The 19,858-nt window shown below is 40.0% G+C and overlaps 1 protein-coding gene across 1 annotated transcript; it reads left to right on the plus strand.

The window, feature by feature from the left end:
* The first annotated feature begins 651 nt into the window (after positions 1–651).
* Positions 652–19,150, plus strand: LOC135473138 (dimethylglycine dehydrogenase, mitochondrial-like). Its single transcript, XM_064752973.1, has 16 exons — positions 652–752; positions 4,086–4,248; positions 4,535–4,633; positions 5,141–5,305; positions 6,716–6,920; positions 7,590–7,838; positions 8,350–8,548; positions 9,195–9,314; positions 13,387–13,541; positions 14,757–14,974; positions 15,540–15,670; positions 16,138–16,337; positions 17,215–17,372; positions 17,947–18,006; positions 18,235–18,369; positions 18,650–19,150. The coding sequence occupies exons 1-16, from the start codon at positions 658–660 to the stop codon at positions 18,830–18,832; spliced, it is 2,535 nt and encodes an 844-aa protein (XP_064609043.1). The 5' UTR covers positions 652–657; the 3' UTR covers positions 18,833–19,150.
* The last annotated feature ends 708 nt before the right edge of the window (positions 19,151–19,858 follow it).

Genomic DNA, 19,858 nt, shown 5'->3' on the forward strand with positions numbered 1-19,858 from the left:
TCCAACCTGATTTGAGCTTCACATTCTGTTTGTCTATGTGGAAAATACATGTTATGTATTATAAGACATAAAATGTCTCATTTTGCTGAGATAAAAGATTACACTGATTTACAGACATAAAAACAGCAAGTATGCGAGAACCTGATTGACAGAATCTGAGAATCTGTTTCCATAAAGACGCGAGATTTTCCGGTGTTTGTACACCAAAGTCTGGTTATGATCGTGCATGCCAAATGTGTATCGGTACTGCATTAATTAAATGCTATAATGAATACTGAATAGAGCTGCATATACCCTCGGATAAACAACAACGGTACACTGTTTACATGTAATATCAATCACTTCGGAAGCAAAATTAACCCCGGTTTAAGACAACCAATCTCCAGTCGGTGGACTTTGGCATGCTAAACAACGCGACCTGTGACCAGTCACAACCGGTGTTCCCAAGTCTGTTTTGTCTTATGTCGATATTTGGACCTTCGTGCTTTGCCTCTCCACGGTTACAGGCCCAGTTTGCATTTTATCAATCACAGCAGTGCCATCGATAACTTCGCCGCCAGAAGCTTCATCATTCTGTCCCAATGACAGCTATATAGCAGGACTGCTCTAACCTCGCTGTGCACACACATTTTCCAGCTCAACAGTATTCCGACAACTATGCATCGGTTAATTTTTTCTTTACAACCTGCTCTGCGCAGAACCTCACATTTACTGAATCGTACACCATGGACTCCCGGTGCTCAAGCATATAGGTAAGTTAACTGTATTATTACTGGTCGGTACTAACACTAGGTATCTCTCAAGCGTTCCCACGTTTTATACGCGTTGATAAGCCTATGTTTTCTTTCTGGTGATACTCAGACGTAAATCAAAATGACGGTTGTTGTTGCTGGTAAAGTCTTCATGTTTATGAAACATGAAATAGTGGTTAGCTACATGTGTCTTAGCTGGGTAATATTGTTTGGGATCAGGGACGTATAGATATATACGTCTGATTTCACTGATACAATGATTTCATCAGTGTGTGACATATCTTGCGAGCCGGGCCTCCGTGGCTCAGTTGGTTAGTGCATTAGTGCAGCGTGAAGACCCAGGAGCCTCTTACCAATGCGATCACTGTGAGCTCAAATCCAGCTCATGCTGGCTTCCTCACCGGCTGTACGTGAGAAGGTCTTCCAGCAACCTGCGGAAGGTCGTAGGTTTCCCCCGGGAATATAAGCCCCAAAATACAAATAATACAAGCAGTCAAAAAAAAAAACCCAAAACAACTAGGCCTATATTCAGAATACAATGAACTATTTTATCAGTTGCTCTTTATAGCGGATCGCATTTCTATGCTTCTATAAATAGACGAATAATACAACCAGTTTAAAAAACACTATATGCACATTTCAGTCAGCTATTATATGAATTATTTTTGTATATGTGAATATACACAGTTCTTCCCCATACAAGTTAATATTTGTATATAGACGAATGGTAGGTATTGTTTGATCCGTAGGCTTGTGTGTTAGCCTGACCTACGCACTGTTATCGCCATCAGTTTAACCGAATTTCGCACCCCTCGTGTTGACGCAAGTATAAGAGTCCGCTTAATCTCGCCACCCCAGCCTCCCTACCCATACGTTATCAGTAATCTGGTATTAACTGGTATTGCCAGTGGAGGGAGGTGCCCAATCTCTATCTACTGTATGTCGACTGACTCACATCTGCCCCCGTGGTGTAATTGTCTTATCAACACAGACTGGCTATTTCGTGGTCATAATGTGGATCATCAAAGCAATACAAGTACACCCACAAGCAATGTGTGGCTTGGATGGCATTATTAAATAAATCCATGTAGCGTAGTTATGGTCCGTTCGATGTCGTTTGTCTTAAAGTAGCTGTTGTGGTTGTGTATCTATAGTAGATATCTTTATGTTCAGCTGTTATCTAAGATGACCTTGACACTATGACTTTGACATTGGTGTACGTAGCATCTGTGTGGAGGTTACAAACTCGGGCTGTAATCAACGTGATTAAAACTGTAAACGTCTTAAAATGTGTCCAAAAGTCCAAACCGTTCTATCTGATCTATCTCTGACTAATCAAAGCCCTCACGGGAAAATGGCTTTCATGCATGCTTATCGGTTTTACGTTTATCATTGGACTAACAATGTCCTCTTTCCATGTATGGAAACAAGGCCATGCCTGCCGGACCTAAAAAGCATATCTCTGGCATGGTTTTGAGAGATGTGGGCGTGATAAGTGCGGTAGTGAATCTCCGTAGGGTCACTAATTTATTCATGTACATGTGCGCTCATGTTTAATAGAACCTCACTTTCCCATAATGGCAAAGGCGCCGACTATACCTTCCTCAGTTTTCCAACATTGAGATCGCTGTGTATACAACATTGCATACAAAGTATGTTGCCAGTTTTGCTTAGCAAAACGAATGAGTTAGGACAGAATTAATCCTTACAAACACCCACCCACCCAACCATCCACTTATCACCCACCCATCCAACCATTCACCCATTCATCGTTTATGCACCCATAACGATGTAGGCCTACAGTGACTCATTATTTTCGTTTGCAAACAGTTTATCTTGTGTCCATTGTTTAGTGGTATGTATCTCGCGTTCTTAATAAAAAACGGCAATAAAATCATTTCTAGTTAGTACTGGCCACGACCTCACAGAGTCACACGGCGTACTCTACTTTTACTCGCTGTCCACGGCATCCAGACGTTGCTGCCGGGATCACGACATCGCTATTTGCTCTACTTTAGCTCTGTAATGTATACATGTCAACAGTTCGCCACCCATCAAGGTCTGAAGTGACGTAAAAACGTCTCACATTTGTAAACGTGTGGACAGTCTCTAAATTTCAATAGTGTATAAATAGACTGAAAGGAAGGCAATATTGAGACGGAGACGACCTTTCTGTCTTCATTCAGGGCAGTATATTATATGAGTTCTCACATATAACCTTTGACAACATAAAGTAGAGGCCACGAAAAGAAGGGCAAATTGTGAAGCATTAGACTTACATGTATAGAACCATGATGTGTGCCACTTACTTTCAAACATTCCGTATATATGTCATTTCATCTTTATTTCACAAAAATACAGTTAGCTAGACACAAGGGTTCAATGCCAGGTTCATGAAACGGTTGTGTTTTTCTTTCATGAAGGTCTTATCGCTTCTTTGGTCATGAACGCCTTCAAAGCAACTCCAAATAACAATAAAAATACAAATTATAATTGTGATAAAATTGCATTTCGGTGAAGAAATGGGCCATCAACGTAGGGCATATCAGAATATACCAGAGTCAGTTATAGAGTATTCATGCACCGATTGTTAACGAGGTAAAGAACTACAACCACTTCAAACACAATCCCTCACTTCGATTCTCACAGAAATATGGGACAAAAATACATAGATGCGTAAAACTAAGGTAGGTTATATGTAAAACAGGCGTTCATTCCTTCCTTCTAAATTCTACCCAAATACATGTGAACATTTAGGGAAAACTAACAGCGTCGTGTATGCTACATTTATTGTAAGTTTTAACATAGTTCAAAGGCGTAGTTCAAAGTGATAAGCGTGCATGACACAGCTGAATTATTCAAGCTTTTACCGTCACAGCTATATACAAAAAACCCTAAAGGCATGTTCCAGCCAATAACCCTCATACGCATTCTGTATATGAGGACTTTCATCTCAAAGACCTAATCACTACGAATAGAGTCAAATGAACGTACTCAGTTTTACCATCAGTATATAGGACCATTAGTACTCTATTTACGCTGGTCCAGCGGTAATCGCTGTGTATTACTCTTAGGACACTGAGCTCAGCTAAAAAAGACTGCCAAATCCTTTTGCACTACTCTCATTGAGTCTATCATTTAATCAAGTAGTTAAGCATACTTCTACCAGCATACAATGTTAGTTCATGTCATAGGTGATGGCAAAGATGACGACAATAGCAACGAAGAGGATAAGGAAGACAATGATTAGACAGATAACAATTACTTCTTTTTATAACTTTAGCGAATCTGATGTCACTGTCAGTATCAAAACCGCTTTGTATCATTTGTCAGGTGCTTATCCCAGTCTTCCAACAACGACCAACATGCAGATGTGGTGATTATAGGGGGCGGGGTGATCGGTACTAGCACAGCCTATCATCTCGCCAAGAGGGGCGTGCCTCAGGTTGTCTTACTGGAGAAGAGTGAACTCACGGCCGGGTCCACCTGGCACGCGGTATGTAGAACAACACAAACAATGATCCGTACTTATATTCATTCATTTACAGTCGCCAGATGTATTATAAGCATCATTTTCACAATGAACAAAAATAAAATTTCAAAAAGACCAACAAGGTCCATAATTCTGTTTCCATTTGTACATGATTATCTTCTTTAATTATCCACTACTGTTTGTGTGGTTTATCTTTTCTTATCAGAAATATATCAGTCAGTCAAAAAAAGTGTTAACGGAACATTTTTATTGACTTGCTTGGTAATGTGTCCATACTGTGTATTGGTAGGCGGGACTGATAGCCTATTTTAACCCTGGAATAAACGTGAAGAGAGTGCATTATGACAGCCTGCAGTTGTATGCCAAGCTACCGGAAGAAACCGAACAGGTAAATAAGAACGCATGCTCTAAGCGACTTCGATTCGTTTTGGTCAATATGCACGGATAATGTGACGCAGAATCCGCCTGCATGAAGTCGATCCAAACGGTGTATTCTTTCGTTCTTTTTCTGTTGTACGTCACCGTTTCTGTGTATTTGTGCTCGTGAAGCAAAGACGTAGTTCACTGCAGTGCAACGGCAAGGAATAATGTGTTTTTACACAGCTTTGGACGGTTTTGTGTGTGTGTGGGGGGGGGGGGGGAGTCTCCATTACCATGAGATATAGCTTGGCCTTTGTCGCCTTGTAAATAAAGTATAGCACTTGATATTGTTGATAACCATTCTGATATTTTTATTCGAACGCCGTGCAGCAATGTAATTTTAAGCGATAGGACAAGTACATGCTAAATAATTAATTTCAATAATTACCAATTTTATGTTGGCTGAGTAGACCTACGTACATTTCATAAATGTATGTCATAAAACTGTATTTTGCATAAATTATGTTAATGCCAGGAAATTGGACTTCATGTTCCCGGAAGTATCCGGTTAGCCACTACGCCTGAGCGTGTAGACGAGTTCCGGTATCAGATGCAGAGACAAGGCTGGCATTCGGCTGCTCAACGAATCATCGGCCCAGATGAAATCAAGCAGCTACACCCACTGTTGAACACGGAGAACGTAAGATAAGCCATGGTACATGGACAAAAAAATCATATTTCAACAGAATAAGTCAGTCCTGGGTTAATTTGTGATTGCCTTGAGCAATTTTAGGATTGACTTATGGCGTTGCATTCTGTCAGTGCAAAACGCCTGAGAATTAAAAAGGCAATTGACACTGCCAAAGACGGAAAACGTAAGAAATGCCACAAATCACAAAAATGAGTCAAAATTAACGACTCTCCATAAGGTCGTGAAACTACTCAGCTTGTACCTGGGTTTTGAATGGGGGGAAATATTATCCATTTTGCATGATTCGTCGTGAAACTACGCAGCCTGGGCCGAATTTCGGAGGGGTCATGAAAATTCTCTATTAGTATTGGTCGCTATTGCAAACATATTGGGTCTGGTCTCTGAAGAGCGAGAAACGTTCTCGATTTTCTGGAATACGCGACACAGTGTTCATGCAGCACCCTAATCCGTACACTAGCTCAAGGGTCTACCAGCAACCTGCGGGTGATCATGTGTTTCCCCCGGTCTGCCAGGTTTCCTCCCGCCATATAATCCTGGTTGCCGCGAAATATTCTTGAGTACAATTTACAGCACCAGTGAAATAAATAAATAGATAAATAGATAAATAAGTCAACAAATGAATAATCCCTACTCATCTTAATGGAATTAGCTGGTGGAGTTCAATTCTGTATAAGATGATTATCCCTTCGTTGGCAGTAAGCAAGACTTGTGATGCAACAAAACCTGATATAACCTGTCTTTGATAAAGGTTCGTTGATTATACATGTTCTTTCAAAGGTGTAAACAAAATAAAGTTCTGATGAAAGAGTGAGAAAAGTTAGTTGTAAATGTGGTCTTAAGTATTTTTTGGATATATTTTTAAAGGGAAAAGGACAGTTGAAAATAATTTTTGTATGGAGGGTATTTAGGACCACCTTTTGGCATATATAGACTTTGAGTAATAATATTGTAAATGAGGATGTATCACATGTTTAATAAATATATTAGTGCTAGAATTTGGTCATTTCAGCTAACAAATGTGTTCAGCCTGGATTTTGATCATGTTTATATTTTTAATATACTCATAAATATTATTTAAAATTCAGATTCAATGCATATGTTTGGATAAAAACCGCAAATTTGATTTCAAATAAATTTGGTTGACATGCATCACATGTTTATTTAGAATATAATTCTGCAACGAGGATAAATACCAAAAGGGGTCCCAAATACCCATCATTCAAAAATATTTTCAAATACCCTTTTTTCGAGGAAAAAAATCAAAACAATATTAAAGACCATATTTGCAAGTTTTGACGCACTTTCATCTGATTTTTGGTATTGTTTCTATGTTTTCGTCTCCTGTAAGTAAGACAAGCATGTGGAGAACACAACTGAACAGATTTTAATATTTGTCAGATTCTGGCCGGCCTGTACAACGAAGGAGATGGCTACGTGGACCCGTACTCTCTGACACACGCCCTAGCGATCGGGGCGAGGAAACATGGCGCTAAACTGCTTACCAACACGGGGGTTAACAGCATGAATCTGAGAGAGGACGGGCAGTGGGACATCGAGACGACCAAGGGGCTGATCAGGGCCAAGCAAGTTCTGAACGCTGCTGGTAAAGTCTTACAAACAGTAGTCTCAGAAGCTTGTCGGCTGGTAGAGGGATGTCCAAAGGGTTAATTTATATTAGGGTGGTCGGAAGTTTTTTGACATGTGCATGATGCTGTAACCCCTCATTTTACGGTGACTAGGCTTTTATTGTATAGAGAGAGACTCCAGTCGATGCCAAGCCTGACACTTGAAACACTAAGCCACTAAGCAGAAAGGATACACTTAAAATATGGTTGACTCGGCCAGCTCTGTGAATGTCACTGCCATTTGGCAAAGCCTTTTACTTTGATACAATATAATTAAAGACGTATAGCATAAAGAATAAAACCAAATCTGCGAGGACAGTGTGATATCTGGCAAATGGTCACACCTAACTGTTGAAACAAGGGTGCTATATAAACTACTGCTAGCAAACTTCATTCATTTATTCACTTGTATTTTGTTATATGTGATGCATACTAGATTTAAAAGATAATCTTAAATGTTCAAATCTTAGGTCATACTCATTTAATTATCAAACATTTCAACTTTTTGGACCTCTTTGATGCTTTGTTCTTACTTTGTGGTTCTCTCCAAAGGGTACACCCCGTTTCACTATACTTCCGGAACAAACAAGAAGACAGCGTTTAGCTCCCCGAAACATGCCTGTACTTGAGGTATATCTATCTTGCAGGGTTTTGGGGCCGAGAGGTTGCGCAGTTAGCCGGTATAGACGTACCGCTAGTTCCGGTTCATCACACATACGTGGTGACGTCAGAAATACCGGAAGTGGTCGCTCTGACCAAAGAGACTCCCGTTATCCGGGACCTAGAGTCCTCGTGCTATCTCCGACAGGAGAGGAACGGTCTGCTGTTGGGACCATACGAGAGTCAGGACAAAATGAAACTCAGGGACGACTGGTATGACCAAGGTGTTCCGCCAGGTGAGGTGTGCGGCTGTATCCTCTGGCAGTTAGTTATAAAAGACTAGAGCATAGAAGGTAAATGCAGAGCAGCGACAACAGTGTGGTAGCTGGCGAATGGAATGTTTTCTCTTATCAGTTTACCTCAGTTATGTTTTTTTTAAAATTGTTCATGTAAATGCTTACATCATAGCACGACTCCCCAACACCCCCACCCCACCGTCACCCCCACCCCCAGCACCGTGGCGTAAGCAGCATTAGGTAAAAAGTGTAATGATGTTGATTGGAATTTATTAGACGTCACTGGTCTAGAATTACTCAGGCCTCGGAGAAAAAACCGACAGGACAAAAAGCAGATAATAAGCAGCCACCAACGTAAACGTAATAGGTGACGGCGTAAGGTTGTTGGTCGTAACATATTTGGAGACAGATTAGTTGTGGGTCGTCTAATCTGAAAACTTAATAATGGGCTATAATCATTAGCAGATAAACCATCCTTACGAAGGTCTTTCACATCGTACCTATTTCGCAGGTTTTGGTAAAGAACTGTTCGAGGAGGATCTTGATGCGTTAAACGACTACCTAGTACAAGTGATGGAAACGATACCAGTCATGAAGGAAGCGAGCATTAAAAACGCCATCTGCGGGCCCATTACGTATAGTCCAGACGGTTTGCCGATCGTCGGGCCTCACCAAGGGGCAGCTAACTACTGGGTGGCTTTAGGATTTGGGTGAGGTCTCCTGGATTTCGATCTTTATTAGTTCTTTTTTTGTTTTCTACTAGTTTGTTCGCAAATACCTCTTTGCTTTCAGCATTTCTTCTGTCATATTTGCACGATGGCCATTTGCAGTGCTGTCCCAAAAAACGACCACATCATAAGACACCAGACACTTTAATACGGCATGAATTCTGATCTTTTACTCAAAAATCTTGCCTATCATTAAATTAATCATGATTATTCATCTTAAACAGTCTGATTACGGTAAGGGTACAGGCAGATTCCCCGGGACGTTGTCCAGAGAGTTCTGCCTTACGCATGTGACACCATGATTTATACGTGATACATGTATACCAGTATTCATCGTAGTGAAATGTCTCTATAATTGAATGGATGATATCAGAGCTTAACCTGACTACAAAATTACGTATGGGCTTGTCTTTGTGCCGATGCACATCTATCAAAAACAAGTCTGCGTCCAAAAAAGGGTATTGCATGCTGTACAGAAATATCCTGGGAGAATAAATAAATTCTTTTCTGAAGTGTTACGAATAACAGTACACTGATTAAAAAAAAACTGCACAAAAGAAAACTTGCCATTAAAGCGTTTTACAAGAGGATTGCAGAATACTGGTACATAATTTGTTTCCTGTTGCAGATACGGCATCGTCCACGCTGGCGGTATTGGAAAATACCTGGCTGATTGGATGGTGAATGGTGAGCCTCCCTATGATCTGATCGAGTTGGACCACTCCCGATACGGTTGGTGGACAGACAGGTATGAAATCCAGTATTGCGGCAGTTGAATTAACCCTTATGGCCACTGGTTATCGTCCAGCTCAGCGTTTATGAGAAAGTCGCATCTTCCCTTGTAAAAGACGTTATTAACTGGTACCCAATCATGGCTTATAGAAAACATTGTGACATGCAGATTGATTGCCTTATAAACTGAGCGAGGCAAGAAGATAACAAACCAAATATAGGATCGTGCTTATAGGTTAGGTTCTGGCATCTTGTTTCATAGTTAAATTTGGCTGTAATTAAAATATTAATTATTATATTGTACGTACTTATAACATGTAACATACGGAATTACCTGTGAGCTTAATTCGGTGTATGGTAAAATATTCTCTAGCAAATATTTGTTGTTATTTTCAAATATAAATCACCTGGGGGGGTCTGACGTGTGCGATGACACGATTTCAACCCATTTGCCAAATGATTATAAATTTGTTAATGAGAAATTAATATACACGGCCACTTTGGAGTGGATTCCTGCGCGCTTGCTCCTGGCATATTCGTAGATATTCAGTGGCCTCTTATTCTGAACCCGCCAGCGGTAACACTCCGTCATGTCGATGACCCATCCAGATATATACAGGTGCTACAGAGACATACCATTACAGATGACATCTGACACTCGGTCATACTTTGAATCAGTTCTTTAAAAATAATTTTATCTGAAAGTTCCAAAAAGTCATGTGGATCCGATAATCTACTACAAAAGATCTTAAAGTTGTCCGCAGAGATCGTCTCGCTACCTATTTGTAATCAGGTAAACAAATGTGTAAAAAGCTCGATCTTTCCAGAAGAATTAAAGATGCCACGCCTGTACACAAGAAGAAATGCAAAAAAGACAAATTAAATTATAGACCAATAAGCGTTCTTCCCTCTGTATCAAAGGTTTTCGAGAAATGTCTTGCGGAATAACTTGACAGCCATTTTACGGGTATCTTTTCTGACTTCCTGTCCGCCTATCGTAAAGGCTATAATTCGCTGTGTTGAAGACTGGACAGTGGTGAAGTGGTGTACATATGGAGTTGTCCTAGGCCTTCGATTCACTTCCCCATGATCGTTTTATAGCAAAATGTAGTGCTTATGGTCTTTCAGCCAGCTCCTGCAAATTGCTACGTAACTACATGACAAACAGGAAACAAAGGGTAAAGATGTGTGAATATTTACAGCTGTTGGAACTATGTTACGAAAGGAGTTCCCACAAGGTTCTATATTAGGGCCTCTGTTCTTTTAATATTTTTGTGATGGACTGGTTTTAATCATCGGCCGCGATCTTTATAATTATGCTGACCACACCACAATGATAATGTGCTAATGTCAAATCAGCTGAATTGGTTGTTAAATCCCTAAGAGTTGAAACTGTGATCTGCATTCGTTGGTTTGAAGATAATTGTTTGTGTGCCAATCCGAGTAAATTTCAGGGTATTCTGTTTGGAATCAACAACTGGCAAGATTTTTGTGCTGAACACTGGTGATATAAGAATAAAACCATTGACAGGTCAAGCTCCTTGGTGTCAACTTCGATGTGAAATTGAATTTTAATCAGCATATTACTGAAATATGCAACCAGATCGCGAGGCAGATAATGTCCTCAAAGGACCCAGATGTCTTGAATTTCGAAGCAAAGTGTCTGTTTACAATTTTTCATCTTGTCGAATTTTAGCTACTGTGTATCTGTTTGGACGTTCTGCTCTAAATGTTACTGTGACAAACTTGAAAAATTCAATGAAAGAGCAATCCGCATTTGTTTTCTTCGATTATGAAACTGACTATAGCATACTACTTTATAAGTCAGGAACCATAACCATCAAGTTGTATTGAACAAGATGTATTGCTTTAGAGGTGAATGGTTGGCTGTACATGTAGCTTATGTGAGAACTTAGTCTAAAGAGAGTATCTAATACTTTGAGCATATTTTTCCTTTATGTTTTTTTCTCCACTGTACTACTAAGTTTTTAACTTCCTTTTGTGTTGTTTCAACCACTCTTATCCAAAGTAGTAATACTTTAATTTTTTATATAAATAAATTATATAGGCCTGTGTCGGCATGAATATATATATATATATATATATATATATACATGAATATATATATATATATATATATATATATATATATATATATATATATATATATATACATACGTGTTTTTCCCCACAAATATCTTTTGAGATTGGGTCGAACCGAGATTAACTAGGTTTGTCTAAAGCACCAAACTAATTCAGTCCTCACGGAGTTTTGTCTAAAGCACCAACTAATTCAATCCTCAAGGAGTTTTGCCTAAAACACCAAACTAATTCAATCCTCACGGAGTTTTGCCTAAAACCCAAACTAATTCAATCCTCACGGAGTTTTGTCACTCAATGGTTTGTGGATAAAATAGAAGACAGTTCCTATATATGCTAAGGAATCGATCACTTCCTTTGAACGTGACCGGCGCCGATGGCTCAGGTGGTAGAGGGAAATTTGTTCGGAGGCGGTAGCTCCAGGGTCAACCCTTGGTCGAGTCACACCTAAGACCTTAAAAGAGGTTGTTGCAGCTTCATCGCTTGGAGTTCAGCATTGAGAGGATAGTGCAACGACTGGTTGACCCGTATCAGCTTACTTGCCTTCGGTAAGTCGTCGCAGTGAAGCAGCACTAGATAAAAGAGCCATGGAAATCCGTCCTGCAACAAGGAATCAGATCACATGCTCATTCACTGAAAGGACTCCTTCGTCGTCATACATGTATGACTGAAAAATTGTTAATATTGACGTTAAACCATAAGCACTTACTCACTCCTTTGTACTTGATATTAGTATTAGTGACTAGAATGTCGATTGGTGTGCATTACGCTAGTAAGTATATAGAGTATTTATAATATGTCATCACCGTATACTAAAGAGGTCAAATTTTGACACAGGAATAAGACATAAAATCTGGTTCGAACGTTCGCATCAAAGCTCAAGAATTTCAAGGATAGAAGCTGAAGAATTATGTCAGCCTATAGGTGAAATTTTCACACAGTTACTATGACTTGACTTGCGTAGAACGATTTTTGTGCATGGATAATACAGTCAGATTAAAATTTTCTATATGTGTCTTTATGTCAAGAGGGGCATTATAATGTGATCATAATCAACACTGCATCTCGCAGTTTGGATAAGCTCTACAATCGGCATGAACACCAATGACATGTAAAGAAAATAAAAAGGCCACATTTACGCCAAAAGAGTCAGCAGTTTTTAGTAATGCCGGGCAAAGTCAATTGATGCGCTTGGCATGTAGTCTTAGGCTCTTAAATCTAGACAGATATGAAAACAAAAACATGTGGTCTATCCGCGTTAAAATGGTCATGTCCATATAAGGACGTGGCGATTCCACGCTCAGTAGAGTACAACGAGAACGTTGCCCTGGTATTGTAGAGTATGGGTCAGGGGCGGTATATTGATTGTGTTGAAGTCGATCGCCAGTTTGGATATATCAATCAAACTGAGGGCAGCTGAGATACATATTTGGATTATCGACAACTTACGTACTAGCATGGTGCACGAAATGGGTACTGATTTCACTCATTCACCCAGAACATTACCTGTGTCTTTCCAACGCTATTGAAAACTGTTGACTGCTTAATTCTCTTTGCATGATTCCGTCCTAATTGTCTTTAGCATAATTTCTTTGGTGTATGGTTTATGTTAAACGTCGTTTTGAGAATTGGCCTTGGGATTATTGACCACAAGTCAATCTGGACTCACGCAACAGCGATGTCTGTAAAATGCAAAATTTTGTACGGAGCGAATTTATGACTGCTTCGCCAAAAACGGCATAAACCTCTTTAGTCTATCGTTAATAAATTACGCCTTCACAAATGGCCACGTTGATCGAGTTTCTTTTTCATAAATCTTGGACAGGGGCCATTGCCAAAATAACTGTGAAATGGTTTCTTTTTCACTAATATCGCTCGTTGATCAGTACTTTTCAAGTTTTGCACGTTGACCAGTAACAGAAATAACACCGACTGATTTTTATAGATTTTCATTATTAATCAGTGCGAAACTGATTTGCCTATCACAGATCTTACACATTGGCCAAAGCCCGGGAGACGTACAGTATGAACAACGCTGTAATGTATCCCAAAGAGGAGCGTCCAGCCGGGAGGGCCACAAGGCGACAGAGCGGTGTTTACGAAGTACTCCAGGACCAGGGCGCTCAATTTGGCTTCAGAACAGGTAATTCTAGCCATGCCAGCACCGTTGTACACACCCACACACATACAGACCTGAAATAACATTGTCAGCACGTAGTGCAATATACCAACTTTTTTTCTTCTGGAATAAATGTGACAACATGAATGAATATAGACCTAATCTTTCTTGTTGTAATTTTGGTTTGGATTGTGGACCTCTACTTGTGACAAGATAAGATTTAAATTATGAACAAAATTAATGGTATATCGGAATTATCTTTCCCCACTTAACGTACTGCTTCAGTCCCGCCAGAAAACAGGCGGAAATGGGTTAGGTCAAGATTTTGCTTCACGACGTCACGCCAGGCAAACCTGAAAACGACAGAAAACGTTTTTGTTTGCATATTATCCACCCCCCCCCCCAAAAAAAAAACAACAGCGAACAATTGCAATTCAATGCAATTTAAGCAAGCATTTAATCCTGCTTTTTCGACTACAGGTTTGATATTGGCGTTAGGTCTTTAATAGCTCTCAATTCTGGCGACCTGGCTGGATATTTTAGCGACGCATTCCTGTTCGAAGTACCTTTTTATATCTTTGATAAGAAGGTTATGGATGGGTTATTGGTGTGGCCATGCCCGTGTGTCTGTCTGTGCGTCTGTCTGTTTCTCCGCCAGGCTCTTCGCACACCTGGGTCCATATATGCTCTCCATATCACTACTGTCACTACAAGTACAGGGATCTTTCGTCCGTCGGTCCGTCCGTTTCAGCCATACATTCGCTGCATTTGGCGTAGAATTTCTAAATTGGATGAATGGTGAAATGAAATATTGTGGAAACACCATTGAAATTACACAATAATGATTCCTTTGACCGATTTCTTGTGATCCTGTATATCCCAGTGAAGAAAGCGTCGAGAATTCTCTCATTCTGTATATATAAGGTATCCCGAAAATTGAGAAAAACTCAGTCTACAACATCTTCAGAATCGAACTTGGAAACTTATCTTCCTTTCCAGTAATAACCAGTTATCAGTGACGTTCCATAGATTTTTTTATGAGTAAAATGGATTTTATGGACCTATGGCAGTACAAGTACCTGTAGATACAAATATAAAAGGAATCTTGACACTGGTTGTCACCTGTTAGCCAGTCAAGCATCTTCCCGACGAAGCCCTACGTGGAGCAATCTACCTGTCACACGAACATCCGTTATGTCGGTGATCTCCGAATGTTTGGCTTTTTCATTCTTGCTTCAGGCTGGGAACAGCCTAACTGGTTTGCACTTCCGGGAGATGACCCAGGATACAACCCCAGCTTTTACAGAACCAACTGGTTTGAGCCGGTTCGTCGCGAGGTTACCATGGTGAGGGAGCACGTGGGAGTGATTGATCTGACACCTGCCGGAAAGTTCCGTATTACAGGACAAGATGCGCAACAGCTTTTGAATTACGTCTACAGTAACGTCCTACCAGAGGTAAGGGGATATCCCTACGAGAAACTGTGTGATCAAAGAGATCTTTATTAATGTCGGCAATGCTTTAATTTGCTCAGATAGTGTATCCTTAATTTATTACAAAGTGGACTATATTTAAGAAGGAAGCAAGGTATTGCTACCGTGTACAAGGGAACAAATATGCAGTGGCTGAGGGTCTAGCGTAATAGCTTGGGACAGTGACTCGGGGCCTCTCACCAATGCGGCTGCTCTGAGTTCAAGCGCTTCTCATGCTGATTTTTTCTTCGGGCGTACGTGAGAAGGTCTGTCATCAGCCTGCAGATGGTCGTGGGTTTTCTTCAACCACAACGCGGGCCTCTCTCGTATAAGTGAAATATGATTAAGTACGTCGTAAAACAACAATATAAAAAGAAAACAAATCCAACAGAACACGCATGCGCATCAATGGACATCATTCGACGAAAATAAATATTATAGCAATTAATGGTGATTACTGTCTATCATGACTTGACGATAATGATATTATGACGCCGAATTTAATGGTGATCACGTGTGATGAACAGCTTGTCCTGTTCCACGTGTTTAGGTGGATGACTACAAGACGTGCTATATACTCACCAACAAAGGGAAGGTCTATGCTGAGAACTTGCTTGCACGCCAGGGTCAAGATGAGTTTTTCTGCGTCACTGGGCCCCTGTCTGAACTCCATGATTTGAGGTGAGACGCATTTACACCATCTTCAATATATACCTCTACTGACTCCGAGTGAATATGCTTAAGTAACAAAACTGTATAATTGTCTTGTCGACAGGTGTTTCATTTGTCACCTAACGGGCTACGCACTTTGAACTATTTGCTTACATCATAAACCTGACAACCGTCATTAAAGATAAATATTCTTATGCAGTGAAAGACGTTTGTGTTGAATGTCATTTTAAAAATGACATTTATTTCCTAACACGAAGTAAAGGACATTTTTCCTGGATGATAAATGGAGACATGTGAAACTTATATATATATAAAGATCTGGTGTTAGAACAAAACTTTGAGGTATATTCACAAGGCGCTGGCCACAGGTTACGTGTGACCATCTGCAATTTATTACACTGTCGTCGCTGCTCTGATTTTACTCTCCATGCTGTAAGTCTTTATTATATTGAAAACATTGCTTTTTATTTTCTCAGAATATTGGAGACGATTGCTCGAGAGAAGAACTTAGATGTTCAGATCACGAATCGGTCGGACACACTTGGCTGTCTAGGATTAGCTGGTCCAATGGCAGCTGACGTCCTGTCACATGTAGCCAATGAACAGTTGGCAATGCGCTGCTTCTCTTTCAGTGTCACAGATCGTCCAGTATTAGCGGTGAACGTCTCATTAACTGGTAAGAACGCATAATTTATATACAACCATCTAAGGAACGATCGCTTGGGTGGCCTATTGGTTAAAGCCTCCGCCTCTAAATCGGGAGCCTCTAAATCCCGATCAAAGCTGGAACGGATCATATCAAAGACTGGTATTTGTTGCTGCCTCGTTTGGCGCTCATCATTCAGAGATTAGAGCAAGGAAGCGGGACTGGTTGGCCCGGAATCAGTATAATGTGACTGGTGCCTGCCGCATGATACTTCAATGGCGACAGCACTTTGACTGCATGAACTCGCCTTGCCAAGAGAAAACACAGTATATGTACACATACCTATTTTCTTCTCGTCGTCATATGACTGGAAAATTGTTAAGTGCGACGTAAAACCCAAAGCATACAAACATACATACATACATACATACAGACAGACAGACTTTTGGGTAATTCCTTATATTTAGCAAATCTATAATATCCTTGTAAAGCCAAAGTCAAATCCGCTTGTTTAAAACGGTGGTCAATTGATCCTAGCAAAAGAGGAAAAAAGGAACATAAAAGTCTAGATGAGAATTTATAAGTTAGGATAATTCTTTTGCAACACGTTCTGGAGATGGAGCCTTTTTGACTTGTAGCTCTCCCAGGCAGAACAGTTTGTGTATGATTCCTTTTTTATTAGCTATTCAAGCTTTGGCGGACCTTCTCCAACCTGGGCACAAACACAGTGGGCACTACTCTGTCAAAGTATAACGACGGCGGAGTTGGCTGTTCGCGAATTCTAAGGAATTGTATATATTGTGAAAAAATGTGAAGATCAAAACATAAATGATACTACATAACAGGGACTTTTCTTCCAAACAATCACACTAAGGCCAATGGCTTTCACTTCTCTGTCGTCTTCCAGGAGAGTCGGGTTGGGAATTGTATACAGAGACAGATAGCATGGCGGCCTTGTACAAAGCTTTGATGGAAGCTGGGAAGAAACACCATATAGGAAACTTCGGGTCCTATGCCTACAATACACTGAGGATAGAGAGTGGTATACCAGCCTGGGGATCAGATGTAAGTCAAGGTTTTGGCGCATGACCAAGCAGGCCCCGATCCGTAATTGATCAGCCCCAAGATAAGTCAACTGATAACGGTATGAATTTGGGTTGACAGCGCAATGGGTTTTGATTGTAAATGTCCAGTGTCAGTATCACAAGAGAAATATCACAATACCAATATCACTAGAGAAATATCACAATACCAATATCACAAGAGAAATATCACAATACCAATATCACAAGAGAAAAATACCCATTGTAAAATTGAACAAATTTAAACTGAAATTTATATATGTCTGTAAGATCAACTTTCATGTAAGTCTATACATTTCCATCCGACCGAAAGCTAAGTCCACCAATAGCAATCTTAGGAATGATAGGAACCGGATGGAACCCACATTTATTTCTTACGATAATAATATTGTCAGAAGTTTTAACCATAATAATACTGTCTCAAATTAAACCGATCTATAATATCTGCGCCCCCCACTAAGGGTAAACACGGCTCTTATTCATGTGACGAAGTGTACAATACTTTCCCTATCTTAACGCCAGGTGTGCCTAAATCAATTTCTTTGCAAATTTTGCAGATGAAGATGGATTACAATGTTCTGGAAAGCAGACTTGAGAGCAAAATTGAGGACAACAAGGTAAATTACGTGTACTTAATCCTGGTATTTACTTTATTTTGCTTCTTATTTATGAGGTATTTTAGTTCCCTTTTTTCACAGTTGAAATCAAATAAATAAATTTTTCACAGTTGGTTTTGGAAAGTCATGGATTGGTTATAGAAATAGAATTGTCAAGACGGGATTAAAGGTGCTAACAGTACAGCGCTACAAAACAAAATATATAATGTGGTATAGCTTACCTTGTAGGACTGTGATTTTCTTGGCAAGTCCGCCATTCAGGAACTGAAGAAGTCTCCTGTTTCTCAGAGCCTGGTGTTGTTGTCCATGAAAACAGAGGATGTCGACCCAGAAGGCAACGAAACTATCTGGTCTGGAGAACAGGTACTAAAAGTTTTGTGTTGTGTACAACGAGAAAAAATTGAAAAAAATTCTAACGGAAACGTATATAATGTCTTGTCGATGTCGCTGTTGAAACACTGTTGAGGATCAGTTGACTGATATCGTTTTGAACGTGGGAATTTTGTGATTTAGACCTTATTGAAATTCCCCTTTGATTAACGAAACGCATTTGGCCATAATAGGCGATAACGTTTGTTGTTGAGATACTTTTCACCGACTATTCATGGCCTTATTAATATGGTTCTACTATCTATTGTCACAGGTGATTGGACATACCACATCCGGTTGCCATGGGTACACTGTTGGAAAGAGCCTCGCTTTCGCATATGTCTCGTGCAGTCATTCGTCACCAGAATCAGAAGTTACTGTTGAATTACTGGGTAAAAAGTACCCGGCTGTAGTTCTACCTGGGTCACCACTATCATCTAAATCCGCCAGAAGTTAAACAGGTGTAGGGACCCTGTACATTTCCATTGCTCAGTGTTTTAAAAATCAGAATGTTCTAAACTTTTTACAAATTTTATATTAAAATTATAATATACAAGGTGTTTTTTTGTACACAGTATGGGTGATATGGGTATGTAAATCCTTGTAACATACATGAATACTCACTTTGATAAAAATTTACCTTCACCTCTCAGCGTTTTCTTATACTATTTCTTTCCAATATTGAATTACTGATAAATACTCGTTTTGTAAGCTCATTTTTAAATTTTTTTCTCTTGCCCTGTATTTATGTGTTGTTAAATTCATCTGACCGTTTCACATGTACATAAATAAAGTCATCATTACAAGTTTATCTTGAGTTCACGGTTTTGATTTCCAATCTTTTGTCTGAGGGTGAGTATGCCACGGGCGAGGTTTTCGGCTGTTTTATTATAGGACGGTCACGTATTCGTTGAATGCTTTCTGTAACTAAATTTGAGCAAGTTCGCAGAACACCATATTAACAAGGTGGCAGCAGTGGGTCGCTTCCTTCAGCGATTATAATATCTATACATGGACCTTGCCACCTCACAAATTATTCATGTTTCATATGTTTTACATATACAATAGTACGTTTGTTTAGTTGGACTGGGATTAATTTCGTTTATGACATTGTATCGGTGAAGAACAATGACTTAGGTGCCTCTTACCAATGCAGTCGCTGTGAGTTCAAGTCAAGCTCATGCTGGCCTCCTGCCCGGTCGTACGTGGGGAGGTCTTGCAGCAACCTGGGGTTAGTCACGGGTTTCCACAAGACTCTGCCCGGTTTCATAAACACATCCGCCGTGAAACACCAATCGAATCGAATATTTGAAGATTGTATCGGTCATGTCACGATGGGGTCCCCTTGTGGCAGACCTGTTTTAATGAAGGCTATTTGACAGTGCTGTCTCAGTGCAGTGTTATGCATACGACAGCAGACGCATTTTCGAGTCACAGCATACCTACATCATGTCGACCATTACTTGGTTTGTCACATTATTTT

This window comes from Liolophura sinensis, chromosome 8 (genome assembly GCF_032854445.1).
Source record: "Liolophura sinensis isolate JHLJ2023 chromosome 8, CUHK_Ljap_v2, whole genome shotgun sequence".
NCBI classification, from domain to species: Eukaryota; Metazoa; Mollusca; class Polyplacophora; order Chitonida; family Chitonidae; genus Liolophura; species Liolophura sinensis.

Excerpts from the sequence above, each read along its gene's own strand:
- LOC135473138 (XM_064752973.1), top strand. The coding sequence starts at position 658 with ATGCATCGGTTAATTTTTTCTTTACAACCTGCTCTGCGCAGAACCTCA. Across the intron at positions 9,315-13,386 it reads TACGGTTGGTGGACAGACAG|ATCTTACACATTGGCCAAAG; the intron begins GTATGAAATCCA and ends TGCCTATCACAG. Across the intron at positions 18,370-18,649 it reads CTATCTGGTCTGGAGAACAG|GTGATTGGACATACCACATC; the intron begins GTACTAAAAGTT and ends CTATTGTCACAG.